Source organism: Anabrus simplex, chromosome 2, assembly GCF_040414725.1.
Source record: "Anabrus simplex isolate iqAnaSimp1 chromosome 2, ASM4041472v1, whole genome shotgun sequence".
In the NCBI taxonomy this organism is placed as follows: domain Eukaryota; kingdom Metazoa; phylum Arthropoda; class Insecta; order Orthoptera; family Tettigoniidae; genus Anabrus; species Anabrus simplex.
Window position 1 is genome coordinate 378,199,372 of NC_090266.1, and position 21,722 is coordinate 378,221,093.

General features: G+C 36.8%; 1 protein-coding gene across 1 annotated transcript in view; it reads left to right on the plus strand.

Moving 5' to 3' along the window:
* The window catches only part of Bruce (BIR repeat containing ubiquitin-conjugating enzyme), a 1,406,664-nt gene that overhangs the window by 399,310 nt on the left and 985,632 nt on the right, over positions 1-21,722 (plus strand). The window contains exon 22 of the mRNA XM_068225988.1: positions 9,181-9,474. Within this exon, the coding sequence (XP_068082089.1) occupies positions 9,181-9,474 (294 nt within the window). The remainder of the gene's footprint in view (positions 1-9,180; positions 9,475-21,722) is intronic.

Genomic DNA, 21,722 nt, shown 5'->3' on the forward strand with positions numbered 1-21,722 from the left:
AGTTTTTCAAGCATTGTCCGACCCTAATTACAAAGGATCACAGGTTTATTAGCCGAGGAGGTACCCAAATATGCTCAGATTCACTCATTTCTTCCGGTGAGGGAAATCCCCGCAGTATCTTGCTGAGTTTGTTCTCCTGTTTGTGGTTGTTATGTAATACCTACGTTGCGTGACGCAGTTTTCTTATGTGCATACTTCTTATGTATTTTTGTGGTTTTCCGGTAAAATGCCATTGCGAAAAGAGATGAGTGATACATAGTGTCAATATTGGATGATACGATCGAAGAAGTGTCTGATTTTGGTGAATGTGAGTCTGAGGATGAAAATCTCTTTCTCAAGCTCGTCTGAGTGCCACGACGATACAAGTGAAGCTGACACAGCGACAGAGCGGACGACTGGACGGATGTGAGTAATAACAACCCTGGGCCAACAAATATTCCCGTTCGTAATATTGACCAAGGGCCAGTATTACCATCACACTTTGATACCGATACGCCCCCTGTAGACTATTTTCACTATTTTTTGATGAAATATTTGATGATATTCTCAGTGAAACTAAATTACATGGGGACAAAAAAAAAAAAAAAAAAAAAAAAAAAAAAAAAAAAAAAAAAAAAAAAAAAGCAGAATGAGTATTTGGCATCACCCAACATTGCGTGACACAAAGGCTTTTATTGGAGTTTTGAGAATCCATCACCTTGACACTTACAAATTCAGGGTATTATTTGTATACAGCATGGTTCAACTGCTATGACTATTTTCTGACAGATTTTTTCACCTTTTGATGGACAAAGACTACGAATTAAACCAAAATATCTTTGAAAGTAGTTTTTTGTACATATAATTTCATAATAGCAGACTACAGTGTACTTCAAATTAACCACTGTCACATCATAAAGTGGAGTGTGCCTTGTGCCGTTCTTCCAATGAAAAAATGATTTCACGATCTTTATTTTGCCCTCAAACCGCTTCACACTTGGATCTCTACTCCTAAACAAGGTATGTGGTATATACAGGCATATTTTCATGGTTTTAGCAAATTTCCCAAAATTTTGCATGCATTTTAATTTTTAAAATTTCTTTGCCATCTGCGGCCAGAAATGACCGTCGCCCGCGAGGGGTTAAGACATTTAACCTCTACTTATTACCCTTTTGCAAGAGCAATTATTCCCTGTAATTGGCATTCCAAGATATTTGGTCTCGGATAATGCTACTGTCTTCACCTCTAAAATCTTCTATGATACGTGTTTTTACCTCGGGATAAAGACATTTTTTTAATACGCCGTCGAGCGTTAGCATCGTAACCTGAAAGTTTATTATCTATTTTTCATTCCGACCAGCAAAATGATTAGGATACAGAACTATCATCCTTTGCTCTTGCCTTTAATTCCAGCATTAATTCTGCTACGAGCCATCCCGCTGCTGAAATTTTCTTAGGCTGTGCATTGCTATCCCCTCTCTCTCATAGGATCTTCCTTCATTGCTTTTTGATTCCCCCCCCCCCAGTAATAACGCTAAACATCTATGGATGTCCGCTTTACAGCAATTGTGTCGTGCATGGCAGGCACGTAAGTCCACTCATAATGAAAAGCATACCCCCGTTAAATTTAAAGTATGTGATTTGGTTCTTTTGCGTAATCATGCTGCCAGTTCCTCTTTGCAACAAATCTCTGCTAAATTTTGTCATTCATGGATTGGGCCTATAGGATTATCTCCTTTTCATCTCCAGTAAATCATCTTCTTCAAGGAGTCTCTGATCCTTGTGATACCAGACGCTCCCATGTGGATCAGTTAAAGAAATTTCATAAATCACTTTGAATCTCTCCCCCTCCCAAATCTTGCTTATTAACGTGGTTCCAGTCTCGTGCTGACTCCTTACCACTGATCCTCCCATTAATTTGTAAGGGAGTCTTAGATTGTCTCCTTCTTCAAATGATTATGTAAATAATATATATACCTTATCCTTTTCTTTTTGGAGTACTCCAAACTCTTTGCTTCCCCACCTTTTTTTTCCCCCCCTTTCCTTCCTCAGTTCTCTCTTTTGTGTATTATCTTCTTGTTGCACAAATTCTGCGCTAGTTTATTTACGTTGTAGCCATGCCACACACTGACACCTTCTGTTTACTTGTGGGAGCTTCATCAACTCGGGGTATTACATCTTCTGCAACTTGTTCTCCTGCGTAGGGCGCCAACGTGGGACTACCTACTGCTGCATAACTCCATACTTCTTTTCTCCACCATGCGCTCTTCTACCTTGGAAAGAACAACTCTCACAAGATAATACATATCTGAAAAAAAAAAAAAAAAAAGATTTTATAGTCCATCGAAAATGAAGATTTTTTCCTCTACGGGTGGCGGATATTGTAATGTTCTCTTACCTTCCATCACCAATATACCATGGCAAACATTTCTAACGTCACCTTCTTCCCTGGATATCTACACTTCTACTTACGCTAAACGCATCTTCAACTTCTTCTACATTCTTCAACTTTTCAGTCTCTTTCCTCTCTCACCCCTACCGTCATGTCTGTTTACGTCACACTCTGCCGACTATAAATTTTCGGCCATGAACCTACTTCGACTCCGCCTGCATGACGTCTCTCTACTTCATTCCACCTGAAGTTTCATCAATGACCCAGTTAGAGGGAGAGACCTTTCAACTTTCTGGGTAAGCTGGTTCTTCCCAGTTCAGTTTTTTCTTATAAAGTTTTAATCTACATTGTGGCCTTTTCCGAAGTGCTAGATGATCCTGGGGACTTAATCCATGGACTACTAAAATTTTCTGGTCTTCTTTATTGTCATTATACCCTCCCCCCAACCCTTTTTCTTAATCTTCTATTTGTGCCTTTGACCAAAAGGCATAGTATAGAACTCTGGACTTGGCCTGTCGTGCTGATGCGCTGAGCCTGGTGAGCTCCATTCCTTTTGGGGGGTGAACAGTTCGAAGACCTGTATTACACGTGGTCAAGTTAGCTAGACTGTTGTGTCATGGCTACTTATGTAAACGGTGTGACATTTCTCTTTTGAATATGTTAGTATTAAAATTGTCAATTTTTCTGATATTTGAAGAAGGAAAAGTTACTCCTCTACTTATCGATCTTCCGTATTTTCAGTTACATAGCCTTGTTATTCTGTTCTTGTTAAAATTTAAATTGTAATTTCCTTTAATGATGTACTAGTTTTTTGATCATTACTTGTTATTACCCATTGTTTGATTACATTTTTCCTCCCGGTGAGGTTAGATTTTCATTCCCTAATGTATCTCAGTTCCAACTGTTCTTAATGTTGTTATCACTGTTAGAAAGAAATATTTTTCCATGTTAATCACATACTAATTATAGTCGTTAATTAAATTTAATACTTGTTGAAACATTTCTTTTCTTCTGTACATCCATGGACCCCCCTCTGGTCAAGGCCCTCTTTCATGAATATTCTTGGAATTATCCGTTTATTCTGTTGTATACTTCCCTTTATATGACATATCAATTATCAAATATCAGTTCTGTATGTCACTATGTGAGGAACACCATAGGTTTGTGTTGCCTGTAAGTGGCGCCACAGTGTGAGAAACACCATTGGTCTGCATTACATGCGTGTATTACATTACATTACCTGTGAGTAGTACCATAATGTGTGGAATACTGCAAGTCTACGCTACTTTTGATTAGTACCGCAACATGACAAATACCATGGTTCTACTTTACTAGCAATAATTACGATTGTGAGGTGCTGATGACCTGGATTTTTAACCCCTTCAGACAACAAGCATCATCGATTCAGGATTGTGCTTTAGAAGCAGTCCCTTGGTCAGTAATACTATTGATTTACAATAGTTCCTGGGAATGTGGGGCATTGCAGTTCGGATCCACTGATTGTTTTAAATTCATATTCACCCATTCACTCTTCATCATCACGTTTTGAATTCTGGTCAGTGGATGGTTTTGTACTTTTAAATTGTCATTACATTTTGCATACCTGCCAACCCTTCCGATTTACCCGGAAACTTTCAGTTTTTTCAACATGTCTTCCTATTTTTCGATTTATAATTACTTCTTCCTATTTTTGACCAATATAAACTCGAGTACGGTTAATACTCTTCCCCTAGGATAAATTGTTGTGTGCTTGTGTAATTCACGCAACCTCGTTTCAAGTGTGTTTATTTGGCAAGTGTATCATCCGTCGCCTTCCTGTATCGTATTTACCACTCACTACAGCATCGTGTGTGTTTTACAGCTGAGAATTCGGGACGGCAGTCGTCCTACAAGTGAGAGAAGCTAGCGCGCGCTAGCGACTCCGTTCATCGGGACGAAAGATTTGAGCTCCTTGTTTGCACACTGTTAACATAGTTTCATTGCGTAGTTTCATTGGAGTTGTAGGCCACGTGATTTTTCTTGCCATATCACTATCACTACTACTCATCTGCATTTAGGGCAGTCGTCTAGGTGGCAGATTCCCTATCTGTTGTTTTCCTAGCCTTTTCTTAAATGATTGCAAAGAAATTGGAAATTTATTGAACATTTCCCTTGGTAAGTTATTCCAATCCCTAACTCCCCTTCCTATAAACGAATATTTGCCCCAATTTGTCCTCTTGAATTCCAACTTTATCTTCATATTGTGATCTTTCCTATTTTTAAAGACACCATCCAAACTTATTCGTCTACTGATGTCCTCCCACGCCATCTCTCCACTGACAGCTCGGAACATACCACTTAAACTGTATATAGGATAATATTTTTTGTTTATTTCCACCTATTCAATACATTACAAGATGTTGGCATTTACTTTAAAACATTATTCAGATGAGACATGTTTCGCCTCCTACTGTGAGGCATCCTCAGTCATTATCAAAAAACTTATTATTTTACCAGGCATCTGGTTAAAGATATTCAAAAATGTGTTTGATGATTATAAGAGAGGTAAGATTTACGTTTGTTATAAACATGTTCATGAAGTAACTAAAAATCTAATATATTGATAAAAACATATGTGGTTCTTTGTTGAATAGGACTTGTTTGATTGTACTATAGTAAAAGAAGGTGGCTTGAAGCCGTAGTCATTAATAGATGTCTAATACATAGTGGAAGGCATAAAATATCAGTTCTATGAGAATATACATTACATTCAATTGATACTAAAAACTAGTTGATTCATAGGTAGTACATATAAAATGTTCAATGAAATAACTAAAGATCTAATAAAATGATAAACACATATGTCGTTCTTCGTTGATTAGGACGTCGTATGATTGTAAGGCTTAAAGCCGTAGTCATTAATAGATGTCTAATACATAGTGGAAGGCATATGAAATCAGTGCAATGAGAATATATAATACAATCAATTGATACATAAAAACTGGTAGATTCATAAGCAGTACATTTAAAAATGAAGGCGTCATGTGACTATAAATGACAGTTGATGGCTTAAAGCCATAGTCAAAGTTTAAAGTATAGGTCAATAACTGCTAATATATGGTAAAAAGATATTAGTCAAAATATAAAGCTTAGTATTAAAAAAAAAATATATGAAGGAAAAACATTCCAATTGTTTGATAAAAGTTACTTGACGTTGGCATGCTTTTGTCCGTGATATTTATTGGTCAACAGTTCGTAGGTTATTTTAGATTTATTCGGCAAGATTGCGTTGACAAGAAGTTCACCAGATGTTTATAGTTGGCCTAATTTGTATTAAGTCATCAAGAAAGTTGCAGAGATGATGATGGGTGGAAATTCTCAACGTTGATTTGGTTTTTTGACGTGAAGGTTGGAGAGCTGTTGTGTTCTTCTTCGATGACAATATATTTTATGAAACGTTGATTTTAATAATTTATACTATTGAAGAGTATTATGGAAGTTTGATGAGGCTGTTGAATTATTGTTGTTATAGATTGGTTCTGAAATGAAGAAAAAACTGTAGTTAATTTTGACGAGAATGAAAGAAAACATGGGAAGGTTTTGTTTAAGTGTTGTTAGTGAGAAAATGTTGGTGCTTACCTATGGCGTTGTAGGCCCATTTGACAAGCTGTGTGAGGCGCTATTAGGATAATAATGGTCACTAACGGTTTTTACTCCTTGTGTTGTACGTATGTCGTCTGGCCAGAGGGGGATGGGTAGGAGGGGGCGGAGTTGTAGGCTTGTGATTCGTGAACGGGAGGGAGTTGTGAATAGTAGGGGAAGCGGAGGGGCTTGTATAATTTATTGGTTTATGAATGGCGCGTGGAAGGGAATTACGTAAGATGGGAGGGGGAGGGGGGTATGATGTATTTGTTGACGTAGGGGTGTTTGTTGATACTGTTTTGAAAATATTAAAAAACTTTTTTTCCTGAAGGTTTACATTATTGAATAATGTTACTATTTGGTCATATAAAGGGCTTCTATTGTCTATTGGATCATTTAAATTCTTATTAGCATTGAATTTTTGGTCCAAAAATATGTATAAATTTTCGAATTTGGTCATAAGTCTACCTTTTTTTTATTGTTTTTAAAATTTGAAGGTCCTGTTCAATTGTGGTTACCACAATTGAACAGGACATTTTACATGTACTACCTATGAATCCACTAGTTTTTAGTATCAATTGAATGTAATGTATATTCTCATAGAACTGATATTTTATGCCTTCCACTATGTATTAGACATCTATTAATGACTACGGCTTCAAGCCACCTTCTTTTACTATAGTACAATCAAACAAGTCCTATTCAACAAAGAACCACATATGTTTTTATCAATATATTAGATTTTTAGTTACTTCATGAACATGTTTATAACAAACGTAAATCTTACCTCTCTTATAATCATCAAACACATTTTTGAATATCTTTAACCAGATGCCTGGTAAAATAATAAGTTTTTTGATAATGACTGAGGATGCCTCACAGTAGGAGGCGAAACATGTCTCATCTGAATAATGTTTTAAAGTAAATGCCAACATCTTGTAATGTATTGAATAGGTGGAAATAAACAAAAAATATTATCCTATATACAGTTTATGAAACTTTCAATACGGACGAAAAATGATTTTCATCACTTGTAACATACCACTTAGTCGAGCAGCTCGTCTCCTTTCTCCCAAGTCTTCCCATCCCAAACTTTGTAACATTTTTTGTAACACTACTCTTTTGTCCGTAATCGCCCAGAACAAATTGAGCTGCTTTTCTTTGGATTTTTTCCAGTTCCTGAATCAAGTAATCCTGGTAAGGGTCCCATACACTGGAACCATACTCAAGTTGAGGTCTCACCAGAGACAAATATGCTCTCTCCTTTACATCCTTACTACAACCCCTAAATACTCTCATAACCATGTGCAGAGATCTGTACCCTTTATTTACAATCATATTTATGTGATTACCCCAATGAAGATCTTTCCTTATATTTATACCTAGGTATTTACAATGATCCCCAAAGGGAACTTTCACCCCATCAACGCAGGTGCCTTTCTCCCTGTTGAAGTCGTATGCGATTAATGTATGAGACATATTGATTTGTTTTGTATGTGGTAGTTTCGCGTATTTCAGCATATTTGTGTTCATTCTTTGTTCATAATTTGAACGAGTTGAATGTATATCAGAGACCTGTGTCGGTGACAGTTTCTGATATTTTCTCTTCACATTACCGCCACAAAACATAACAAACGTTATCTCCAAGTGTTGAGAGATACCTATAAAATTGAATTTCATTTTGTGTTACAGTCTAATAAAGGAAACTATTATGCATTTTGTTCCATGTTTGTTACATTTTCTTGTAACAATTTTTGTTTTCTTAGTTCAAGATTTTAAATTTAATAGTCAGTTCGCTTTGTAACTGGAGGCCTTTTTCATCAAGATCATGGCGCAATATATGCAATAAAATCCAAGCATTAAAAAATCTTCCTATTTTTGATTTCTAAAAGTTGGCAGGTATGATTTTGTCTCACTTCATACCATTAGCGGTCAGTGATGTAGATGTTAGGCCCCTTTAAACAACAAGCATCATCATCATCATCATCATAATCATCAACAGAGGAAAAGCTAGATGACATTGGTGCAAATCTTGAATGGTCACTGAGTAAATCACTCACAACATTAGCACAAGTAGGGGGTTTTGTTTTCTTCTGCACAGAGCTAGAAAGATGTTACACACCGTACAGGTTTACACAGCCCCATTGTTTAAAACCTGCTGATCCATCCACAAGAGTGAGATATTGTGAGTGGTATCTAGCATCATTGAATGATCATTTATTTGACCCACAGCTTGTGTTCTTTTTTAATGGCGCCTTGTTTCATCTTAAGGGTCGTGTGAAAATTCATGACTCTTGCTATTGGTGTGCAGAAAATCCTGATGGTGTTTTTGAAGTCCGTCATTTTGAAGGGCGACACTTCCACCATCTTTTATAAAGTTAGATATCATATAAATTTGTATACTCGCTTAAAGCAGGGCGGCCACACGCAACATAATTTGGGCTGAGGCAGCTGCTGTAGCGCATATTGCAAACACCATGCGCTTGGTCTGGGTTTATAAGAGAAACTCTCTATAAAGGTCATTCCAGGTTGTACACTTAACAAAGAGCAGTTGATAAGGTGTTGTGCACCAGACGTAACAAGATGGATGTTTCTGACCAGGAAATGAGGACTTGCAATTGATGTATTCCTTGCCAAATATGATGCAACAGAAGCAAGATGTTTGTGCCTGGATCATTTCCCAGTGGGCACCATCCAGTCAGTCATTGTAATTACATGAATGACTGCAGGGCACTGGATCATTTCAGAAGTGAGTGAAAGTCTGTGGCAGACAGTTTAGTGTCCAAATTGATGTCCTCAAATAGCAGGTTTTGGAGCTCTTATAAGAAAAATGTTGGCTCTAGTACCTGAAGAATAGCAACAGTTGAGGGCGTATTACAAGTGATCCAATGACAACAGTAACTTTATTGATATCATATTTGATGAGTACACACTTGCCGATTTTTCCTCCTAGGGGTCTTTTCTTTTACTTGGTGGCTGAATTCCCCAGAGGTGGAATCTTCAGTTCCTATAGCATTCATCACTGGGCTGAATTAAAATCTGTGTCGAGTAAGCAACTAGAAAAAAACCCACAGCAACCTACTACTTAATGCCACTGAATGGGCTTTAGCTGTACTCTATGTGCTATGTTCCATTTAAGTTTTGTAATTGATATTAATGAGTTTTGCTGCAATTTTATTTTTTATAGGTGTCTTCACATGAAGAGGAAAAAAAGGAAAGCCCTATTGTTAGTAAAAATGATGGCATCACTGCTGAAATTTATCAAGGAAAAACTCTTGGAGCTGGAAAGAAAGTAGCAAGCAGTGAGCAAGCAAAGGATGATTTAACTTATGAGGTCAAGTCGGTTTATTCTCAACATGATAATGAAGGTGACATTGAAGAATCATCCGTTGATGCTACTGGATCAACGTCTTTTGATGCTTCAGGCTCTGATCAGTATACATGTGACTCTGTTCCTCATCAGTCAGATGCAACAAAAAAGGTCAGAATCAGCTTTCATATGTTTAAGAACAGCGCAAGACATATTTGCTAGATGTGTGTCACATTTTAAAAGATATTCAGTTTGTCTGACAACTTGTGAGAACGTGAAATGAGATATTTGCTAGTTTTCCTGCTGTATGTATGTGTATGTGTTATAAAATATTCCAAGCTCTGCCTTTTGTTTTAACGTATGCCATTTGGCTGGAAGATTTGGCCAGTCCCTAAAATATTCTTCTGCCCCTGTTGGCAGAGCCTGTTGAGTAATTGTAGCTGAACGAAAATGGCACTATGATCCAGTTAATTTTTATGGATAATTTGAGTCCCTCCTCCCCCCCCCCCCACCCTCCCCTCTCTCTCTCCCATAAAAGGTCACCTTTAAGTGAGTATGGGGCATGTCTTGTGAGGGTTGCCGTCCTTGCAGCATGCAACTGTGTCAGTAAACAACAGTTTGGTCATTGTCACACCATTCTTCCATTCTAATTGTTTTCCTATCCTAAAAAAAAACTTACCCCGTTATGGAAAGTGTCGAAAATTCTTTTGCTCAGCCTGTAGATGAGCATTTTAGTGTGTGAAACTCTGGTTCGCTTTCTGCAAGTCAGTCTAATGAATCTTCAAAATTTCTGCATGAATTACATTTTTCAGATCTTCTATGGTGCTCAGGTAACTTCTATGCTCACTGTCTTTCAATCTACCCCACAAATAAAATTTACAAGGTGTTAAATTTGTAGTGCAGGCTAGCCATAAATTTGCACTAATTTTTCTGTCCCTGGAAACTTCTCCCTGCATTCATCGAATGACTAGCGGTATACACTTATCTTGCTACAAATATCCAAGTTACCTTTCCTGTTTAGTCAGTTGAGGGGAAAAAATCTTGTTCTGTATTGATTCTATGTACTGGTTAGAATTAATGGTGGTTTTGGAATAAAATTGGTCCTACGATTCTTTTAGCACCAATTCCACAGCAAACTCCTGTTTTAAGATCATGAAGTGGAGATTCCTTAATTATTCTTGGATACTCATCTGGCCAGTACTGGTTATGTTTAGAATTTACACCACACCTAATCAGAAAATTCCACTAATTCAGGAAAATTGCAGTAGTATTTTTTTGTGCCTGTATCTCTCTAGTGATTTAACTTGACACTTCTGTGACCTTTTTAATGCTTAAATTTTATTTTTCTCGGCACCCAACATGCAGTATAATATGAAACCTCATTTTGCTGAGCCAGTTCCCTTAAGGATTTTCAGGGAGATAACTCAACTCTTTCATGAATATCTTAACTTTTTGGCAGTTACGGCAGTTGCTTTCTGTTTAGCACTGAATTCCCAGTTAACCCAATTTTCTTAAATCCACTATGTATTGGCACTCGGGCTTCAGAAAATTATCTGCGGAACTTTCTCCTCACCCTCCCAGCAGATCTGTGCTTTAAAAATCTACGACACGTATTTCAGAAGACACGAAACGCACTAAACCTATCAATTCTTGCTGTATAAAAAGCCAACGTGCTGTACACTATGTGGAAGCTTAGAGCAGACTAGTTAAGACCAGCATCTCCGGATGTGTTTTATTGGTCAGGCAGCTGTTATGTCCTCCACTCGTCCAGATATGGCACATGGAATGACTGGCAGTTTCACTGAGGCTCGTACTGTACCTTTAATCACTCCACAACAAAGCGCTTCAGAGCATATCACTATTATCATTATTGTAAATTAGCAAAGGTGGTTCAAATCAGTTTTTGGACAGTCGTTTAACACATTTGGAGACGCCGCTCATAGAAACTACAGGCGTGCTACTTCATAGCTGCTGACGGAGCTCAGGGAATCTGCGGACACGTTTCACTATAGTTAAACAAATAGTAGCTGCGGTTTTAGCGAGCTGTGACTTCACTAGGATACTGTTGAATGCTTCTATAAGCATAAAATGTACTAGTTATGAGCATAAGTCAGGAGCCCTTCTTTCAAGGCATTGATAACACAGCCACGTTTTTACATAACCTGGGGCTGCATCATCATTGACTCTCAGCTGTGAAATGGGCAGGGAAGTATGTACGGTGCATGTGGAAGGGAAGAGAGTGTGTTCAAGAGGCAGGCAGGTTTGTGTAATTCTTGGAATATTGAGCATCTCTAATTCAAGTGTACGAAATTTCAACACCGAATCCATAATGGATGTTCTTACGGAAGACATGAGTTCTGAAAATGAGGATGAGGATAACAATTACACACTAAGCACATATGATGATTCTGGTGCTTCGGGCAAGTAAATGTAGATAATGAGCTAATTTCAAATTGGTGTGAAATGTAACGTAGGTTTATACCGCTTCCTGAAGTGGTTTCTGTAATACTGTTTTATACTGCTTCCTAAAAATGTGGGTGTTTCCTGTGTACAGGTGACAACCTGCAGCTATTACAAGATATTAGAATCATTCCATATTGATGGTTTTCACTTTACAAAGGAAATTTAATATCTCGTCCTATTCAATACAACACATCTCCATCATTAGATTGAGTAATAAAAGTCAAACATGTTTCAACTCACTTGAGCCATCTTCAGTGAAAAAAGGTTAAAGTTATTTACATAATTGATGCTAAAAAAATGTGTTAAAACCTTATGAAGAAAAGAATGAGAACAAATGAGTTGTCACTGAAACATTAAGTGATTATGGCAAGGTGGTGGACCACTTAGTCTAAAAATGCAGTGTGTTATATTTAAAAACAAAACAAAACAAAAACAAAAAAAAAAAAAAAAACAGGGCGAAGTCACTATGCTAAAAGTTTCAAAATGACAGTCTGTCTCTGTTGAGTCATCACAATCCAAAGAAAAAAGTAAAAAACAATGACTTAATAACAACAGAAGCCGACAAACGGAATGCTACCGTAATCATAGATAAAAGTGACTGCATCTATAAAGTACAAACGGTCTTTACAGAAAACAACTTCATAACTTCTAAAAGGGATCCAATTAATAAAATACAAAGAGACCTGAAAACCATTATTAAGAACATTTTGTTTTTGTTTAATGACCTTGAAAAATCCAAAATGATTATCATGAATCCAAAGCTTCCCACAGCAAAAGTGCTACCCAAGATCTATAAAGGAGACATCCCCGTAAGACCCATTATCAATTTCAGGAATAGTCCGACTTATAAAATATCTCAGTTCATTCACAAATTCCGTAAATAACACTACTGTACCATTTTCAAGCCAATACATTAGTGAAAAATTCCATAGAATTTTGCAATAAAATTAAATACCTTAATTTATCCAAACACCACACTCTTCAGTCATTTGATATTTCTAACATGTATGCTTATGTGCCCGTTAACAACACGTACAATTAATTAAGAACAGTCTTTCAAAATTCAGCAAATTAACGAGAGGCTTTCGCCTGATGAATTTATTCAGATTCTGAAATTTACATAGAATAACAATTTCTTCACTTTCAGTAATGTCATTTACCAACAGATGGGTCTTTCCATGGAGTCACCAGCTTCAGGGATCCTTGCGGATATTTACCGTATTACTAACGGCAATACAGTACTTGAACTTCTCAACTCCATTGATCCACATATAAAATTCACTATAGAGTCAGAAAACAATAATGCCCTTAATTACCCAGACTTAACCATTATGTGCAACTGCAACAACACTTTATCCTTTAATATATACAGAAAACCCACCCATACCATCATTACCATCCAACAAACTTCTCTGCACCCCGACATATATAAGAAAGCAGCTTACAATAGCATGGTACTCAGAACATCAGTTGCAATTCAGCTAGCGAGGTGAACGTACGTAGTGCTGAACGTGCGGGAAGTATAGGAGTGCGCGAACATGGGAGTGTCAATCGAACAATACAGATGTGCTATAGGAAGATGGCAGGCCCGATGTAGGAGGAAGTCGTTACAAACAGTGAATAACGATATCAACATCACTCATACAGTAGTGTTATTAGTTGTAGTGATGGTACTATTAGTGATTGGCGGAGTGGAGATGAACCTTGGCCCAGGACTGACATGGGAAGATATTGAGAAGATTAAAGAGGCCATGCAAGAATGCCATGCAGAAAAGACCAAAGAAATGTTACTAGAACAGAAAAATGAATTCAAGGACTTGAAATCATTTATACAAACAGAACTGAAGGATATAAAAGAGAGTGTATCACAAAATAAAAACGAAATATATGGTATGAAGACGAAAGCACTGGAGGTAGAAGAAAAATTAAGGAAACTCGAGGAAAAAGAAAAAACACGGTCGAAAGAAGAGAGGAGGAAAAACATAATAATCTACGGATTGGCAGAACCAGGAAGAGAGAACTTCAATGACTTGATAGATAGAGTACTCTCTCTAATCAGAGAGAATTTGAAAATAGAGTGCAACGAGAGTGATATTGATAACGCCTTTAGATTAGGAAGAAATATGGGAAAAAGACCAGTAAAAGTCTGCATGGTATCTGGTTTGAAGGCCCGAAAAATTTTGGAAAACACGAGAAACCTGAAAGGCACGAAGATATGGATCAAGAAAGATCTCGACAAGGAAGAAATGGAGAATGTACGAACATTACGTTTTCATCAAGGAAAAGCTAGGCATTCGGGACTAAAAGCCTTTATACGTGGAAACAGACTCATTATATCGGACGATTCGTGGAGCAGGGCATGGACAGCTGGTCAGCTCCGTGAGCTAGGACATTGTCCTGATACGTCAGCCAAGCGGAAGAACAGCAGTACAGTGAGTGACGCCAGCACTCCTGAGTCAACAGGTACGTGTGCAAACCTACCAAGCAGGGACAACGAACTGGATGTTGTGACGACAGAAACCAGACATCACCAACCCAGGAGATCAACCCAAGAAGGAGAAGTGATCCAGAGCAAGCAAGACACCGCAGGGAGAAAAGAAGAAAAGAAACGTAAGCCAGCGGTAAATTTAAAGGACATATGGGCAAAGAAAGGATTGACAAGGTCTCAGGAAGCTAGAGGGTCAGAGGAGGAAATAATTAGTTCCCCAAGTGGATCTATTATACAAATAGAAAAACCACGAATAACGAGAAGCAAGGCACTGGTAGCATCAGATATACCTATGAACAAGTAACTAGACTGGGTAGTGGGATTAATCAACATAGAGGGTATATTAAGTAAACTGGGAAATGATGAATTTATAGATTAAATGAGAGAGAGTGAGATTATTGGGATAGTAGAGACATGGTTGCCGCCTAGCAAAAACGTGCAAATACCGGGATTTAAGGTCTGGAGTAAAACAAAATATAAAAGGAGTACGAAAGAGCGTCACCCAGGAGGGATAACAGTTATCGTAAAAGACGAAATTTGCAAACAAGTGGAGATATGGGAATCAGGATGTGAGGAAATGATCTGGGTCAAAACTAAAAAAGGTAATCAAAAGGGGAGAGATATGTTTATTGGCTTTGGTTACAATCACCCATCGGGGTCCCCGTTTGAGAAGGAAAATTTCTTTGAAGAGCTCGTTGATGCAGTAAATCAGATAAAATTACTAAATGAAGAAGCAGGAATAATTATAATGGGTGATTTTAACGCAAGGGTTGGCTTAAATAATCCATTATATGATAAAGAAATCGGGGAAATATTAATAGAAAGAAGGAGCAGCAAAGACAAAGAGTGTAATAAAAATGGAGAGAAATTATTAGAAATATGTGCGATAGAGGAATTGCACGTCTTAAATGGGGGATGGCCGGGAGATGAATCAGGCAACCTAACATATATTGTAGAGCCAGGAGGGAGTGTTATAGACCTAGTGCTGGCATCTAGAGAGGCTTTAACTCTTATTAAAGAAATCCAGGTAAAAAATTGGACAGCGTCTCATCATTTCCCAGTTGTTATTCGGCTACTGAGAGAGGAAGATAATAAAGTAGACAAACAATTCTTTAACTATGAACAGAGAAAATTAGTAAGATACAGGTGGAGTGAGGAAAAGAGAGAACAATTTAGAGATTACTATAGGGGTAAAACCTTTGAAATTCTGAGAATAGGCATGGAGTATATGATAGAGGATAATAACCTAGATGAAGCAATAAGAATGCTTGAAAGATCTATAGAAGTAGCTGGTCAAAAAATGGTTGTGAGTAAGAGTAGACAATATAAAAGAAATGTATGGTATACGGAGGAGTGTAAAGAGAAGAAAAATCAAGTGATCAAGGCTTTAAAAAGGTATAGAAATGAGGGATCTCAGGCCTTACGAGTAGATTTTTGTAACCATAGGAAGGAATACAAAGATTTAATAAGCGATAGGAAAAGAAAATGGCAGGACAAAGAATCAAAAATGTTACTTAAGTACTGTAAAGAAAATGAAACAAAGAAAGTATGGAACAAAATTAGCACAATATGTAAAGGTTATAAAAGTTATGATCAAGTAAAAATATCTAATGAGGAATGGTTAACGTATTTTAAGGGGTTGTTAGGGGGTAAGGACACATGGGTAGAGAACAGAAACGAAATTGGTATACTGAGACATATGGAGTTTACGCTGCCTATACTAGACGATATAATAACCACAGACGAGGTACTAGATGTAATGAAAAAAGGGAAGGGCGGAAAATCAGGTGCTGCTAATGGAATTACGCATGAATTCTGGAAAGAGATAGGTAACAACGGTCAGATGATTGAAATAATAACTAAAATATTCAATAAAATATTTGAGGGAAGAAAAATTCCAAGATCTTGGCAGGAAGGAGTAATTTGCCCGATCTACAAAAGAAAGGGAGAAAGATCGAATACGAACAACTATAGGGGGATTACACTGTTGGACTCACTAAGTAAGATCTACACTGGGATTTTAGCTAAAAGAATTATGAAATGGGCAGAAGATTACTCTATTATCTCGATATACCAACCAGGATTCAGGAAAAGAATGAGAACTACTGACAATGTATTTATAATCAAAACATTAATGGATAAGTACATAAGAAAGAAAGGTGGTAGACTATACATTGCAGCAATAGACCTATAAAAAGCTTTTGATTCAGTTAGCAGACGGGCTGTCGTTGTGAAGCTGGCCGGAATAGGAATGTCAATGAAAATGATTAAAGCCATAGAAGAATTATATGCCAAAGTGATATGTTCAATTAAAGTCAAAGAAGATTTAATGATAGGAAAGATCCACTCGAACATTGGACTTAAGCAGGGATGTAAACTATCACCAATACTGTTTTTGCTTTTTATTAATGATGTAATAGAATGCCTAGCGAAAGAGAATAGGACTAGCCCTTGCTTATACAATAAAGAGATCCCTGGTCTAGTCTTCGCAGACGACATCCTGCTGCTCTCACTAACAACAGTAGGTATGCAAAGTAACCTCAAAAAAATGGTGAAATACTGCAATACATGGAATTTGAAAATAAATACCAAAAAAACAAAAGTAATGGTTTGTAAAAGAGGAAATAAATTAAAAAGAAATGAAAGGCGATGGTGGTTAGATGGTGTTGAATTAGAAGTTGTAAATAAATTAGAATATTTAGGAATGATATTAACAAAGAATGGGTTGTGGAAGGAACAGATACGCCATGCAAAAATAAAAGGTGTGGCCGCCCTATCAAGTACAAAGGCCTTAGAAAAGAAGATGCCTAATTAGCAATACAAACTACATAAAAATGTTTTTAATGACCTTGTGGTATCAAAAGCACTGTATGGGGTTGAAATATGGGGTATATAAGTTGATAAAAGAGAACTAGATGTCATAAGTAACAAATTCTGTAAAATAATAATGGGCCTACCAGAATGTTCAGCAAATAGTGGAGTGAGAACTATATATGGAGATATCAGCATCCAAGCAGACATAAGTAAGAAAATAGTAAAATATTGGTTAAGATTAAAAAGAGGAGAAGGGGGGGGGGAATATTAAACCTAGCCTACCAGCACCAGATGAGACACTTGGATGAGAATTATTGGTTATCGAAAGTAAAAAGTATGTTAGACAAAATAGGAATGGGGCTATATTGGGATAAGGAGATGAACGGTAAAGAAAACAGCTTCATTAAAATATTAACGATTAGAGTAAAGGACATAGAGAGACAGACGATTAGGGCAGAATGTGAAACTAAAAGAACACTAGTAGAATTTTGTGGAATTATCCAAAACATGTCAATAAGAAAAAATAGAATCACAAATAGGGAACTAAGAGGTGTGTTGTGGTGGCTTTTGGGTTTATACAAAAATATGGGAATAAGAGAGAACCATAACGTAAATCAGTGTTTATTTTGTGGCGACATAATGGGAGAAGCCCATTTACTGAGAACATGTAAGGGAACGGAGGCACTGAGAACTAAATACCTTGGAGATGAATATAAATTAAAAGTAGAAAGAGAGAAAGAATTTTATACAATAACCAAATTGTTAAATAAAGAATGGATCACCCCAGGAAAACTAGCTAAATTTTTCTGTATTCTAAGAAACATGTGGAAGATAGAAATTAAAATGAGATTAGTAATAACAGAAAGGAATAACAGTACTGGTAAATGATAGTAAATGTATATCAGATATGTATTCATTATAGAGTTTAAGTCGCTAAAAACTAAGGGCGACTATAGTTATAAGTTTAGCACTATGTTTCTTTCATAGTTGTTCAGTGTTCCTTCATATATTAGATATTGTATATTTCTAAGTAGCAGATTTAGTTCATCAATATGTTAACAGTAATGAGTTCCTTACAATGAGGTCGTTTGCTGTGTGTTAGCCTGTTTTATTTGCTGTGGGATTGTTAATTAGTTTGTTTTGGCTGCTGTAGTACAGTAGAGTAGGGAGAGGAAGAGATAGGCCTAACCTATCTCAAGCCCAGTGTTGACTCAGCACTTCTGCATATGTAGATTAGTGTAAGGTGTGAAGACAATGAAAGTTACTAGCGCAGCAGAGAGATAATATGATGATTGTACAACAAGAGATCTCGGAAATAGCAGATATGTATGAGTTAATAAGATTTCAAGAAGTATATCGCAGAAGGAAACGAAAAGATATTAGCAATAACTACAAGTATTATTACTGTTACACAAGCACGTGCGTCAAATATAGTAATGGTAAGATACATGGTGGCATTTAAGGATGCAGTGGAACAGATTGATATACCTGTAAAGGTTATTTAAATGCCTGTGAAGGCGCTTTTGTGACTTGCCTGAAAAGGTTTCACATAATATGTAGTATCTGCTGGAAAGTGGGTATTCACACTTATTTAATTTATTTCTGTTATGAAGTAGAAGTGTGTGCTTTTTGTTAGTTTGCCGCAAGGTGAGCAGTTATATTGTTTGATAATGATCACTTTTTCGTTAATTTAAGTGTATAAATAAATTAAGGTAAGATACATGTTGTCCTAGACAATATAGCAATGCTAACGTCTAGGACAAAACAAATTTTATTCAGTATAGTTAAACAAATGTAAGAGGAAAATGTTAAATGTTAAGCATGTATCAAAATTGAACAAATTGCAATAAAAGAGTACTCTCTCCCATAATTCCGGAACCCGGAACTAGGGGATGGGCGTACTCCATTCATTCTACTCAGAACATTAACTGTTCCTTTATCTCGCAAGAATTATAAAAAAAGAAATTAACCCTTTCCCGCCCTTAGCGCTCGAAAGCGCCCGACTCTTCGCTTTGCCTTCTGGTCCTTAGCGCCCGAAAGCGCCCGGGTGCGTTATCTCCACACGTATGCGAGCTATGTGATAGTTTTTTGTTTTCTTCGGCTTTGAAGTGTTTATGAGGCATTTATGAACACGCAGTATGATCTACAAAGCTTAAGAAGTGAAAGAAGAGCGATAATCTGTCTTGACGTCGCCTAGGAAACGGTCTTGAACTTCCGCGAGCGCGGGACAACTGTTTCGTTCGTAAACATGGCGGGATTAAATACTGCGGATATTGAAACAGAGCTGAATATAGGCGACGAAAATGACACAGAATCATTGAGTAGGGATGGAGGTGAATTTTTAGTGAGGGAATAACGTATCAACGAAGATAATTTTAGTGATAACAGTGATGTAAGTGAAAACGGATATCGAGAATTCGGACCTGATTGCGATGCCGCGGCATTTCAGTTAACACGAATATTTCGTTTCGTTACTCCGAATGATTATATGGATGATGTTGAACCTGTCCACAATTTCGAAAGAGTATTACGAGAAGTATATAAAATTTGACATATGTTAGGAGGAGACAAACTACTCAGTGAGATGGCCACGTGAATATATATCAATGCAGCATTCAAACAGGCACATTCCAGAAACATGGATACAGAATGTAAAGACACTTGGTCAGGAGAAATAGAAGCAGATATACAGTATACATTCCACTTCCAGAATCACACAGTTATTGGCTTAGAGGGATTCATACAACATGAGAATGTGACAAATAGAGCCTACCTTTGTGTCGAGTACCACAATTAGTGGGGGGGAGGTTTGAACGAACAACCATATGACTCAATGAATACGGAAATGGATGTGATAGTATGTTTTCTAATATTATTGAAATTATGAATACATTGTGATCAACAGTTTTTATTATATTTAACGTTTTCTGAAACAGTGTGCTCTGCTTCAATTTTTTCTAAATAATAGGTTGAAATCTGGTGATAAGCGGACTGAAAATGTAGGCGGGAAAGGGTTAATACTATTTACAGTATTGCAGAATACAATAGTTTCAGTAGAACCTTCATCAACAGAATCATCAATAGATATAAGAACAGGCCCAAGACTACCCTAGGAAAATATTCCACTCCTAAAGAGAAGTATTCCACTTTCACATTCAACAGTAGTAGCATTTACCAGATTTCTAATATCTTTAAGAAACACAACATTAAAATAGCCTTTAGAACCTCCCACACCAACTCCAAACTTATTTTCAATATGTACACTGTCAACAACAATAACAACAATAATAATAAATACTTGAACTGCCGGGCCGAGTGGCTCAGACGGTTGAGGCGCTGGCCTTCTGACCCCAACTTGGCAGGTTCGATCCTGGCTCAGTCCGGTGGTATTTGAAGGTGCACAAATACGTCAGCCTCGTGTCGGTAGATTTACTGGCACGTTGAAGAACTCCTGCGGGACTAAATTCCGGCACCTCGGCGTCTCTGAAGACCGTAAAAGTAGTTAGTGGGATGTAAAACAAATAACATTATTATTATTATTATTATTATTATTATTAAAAAAATACTTGAACTCCGGAGTTTACAAATTCGAATGCCAATCCTGTAATTCCAGCTATGTCGGTCAAACAGGCCGCAATTTTGTCATAAGGTATGTCTTTTAATGTCATGAATTTCATTTTTTGGTCTGTATTGAATTGAAATTTACAGTTACAGAAAAGAATAAAGGTTTCCACCTGTTCAATACAATAAAATAGTGAAATTATTAGAATATCATATATTTATTATCTGTCATTTTGGGATTGGTTTCAGCACCTTCCTGTGCCATCATCAGCCTAGGAAATTGTTGCAAGGATTTTTTAAAAAGCTACGTGAAATACTTGTACCAGTAAGAGCATAAACAGGGCCTTCTATGCTAAGTTGTAAATTTTACAATTACGTATGTGACTTAAAATGTTTGTAATTAAAATACAGAGACTAGATTAATCTTCGTGGGATAATAGACACAGCATAAAACATTTATGTACATTTTTAAAGCTCTTTGGATGATCTATTTGTTGTAACTATTATAAAACTAATTGTAACACCCAGTTTTGATAAAATGTTTCTTATAGGGCAAAACTTATACAGCTATAAAGTATGTACAACTAGCCTTGAAGAGTAATAAGAGCATTCCTTTAAAAAAGATTTATGTCATTAGGCACTTTCTAAAATGCTAAACTAATGGCTGATTTCCAGAGTAGTGTTCTCTTTACATGGGTAAAATAACTTATCATAGCCCATTTTTTTAAGATGAAACAGTTGCTCATAATATGTAATCGAAGCACCATCTATAATGTGCAGATTATCTTCCGTTAGAATAAAAGATCTATTGTCACAGTGATTGTACAGTTGCTCTAAAACAGCTTGATTTGATGAAGTGCTATAAGTATTAGCTCTGTATTTCAATGTTGATCCAATATTAATTTGGGGCTGAGGCCGTGCGTTGACGAGATACCGTAAAAATTTCAATTTTCAGGTGGTTTTGAATGAGTTTAGAACGATCTCGAAGCAACACGGACCTAAAAGTAGAGACGTATTTTTGAACTGTATGTTAGCATTACCAAATTGGTGACAGAGAAAGTGCTCTGTAAAAAAATAGAAAGGAAGGAAACTC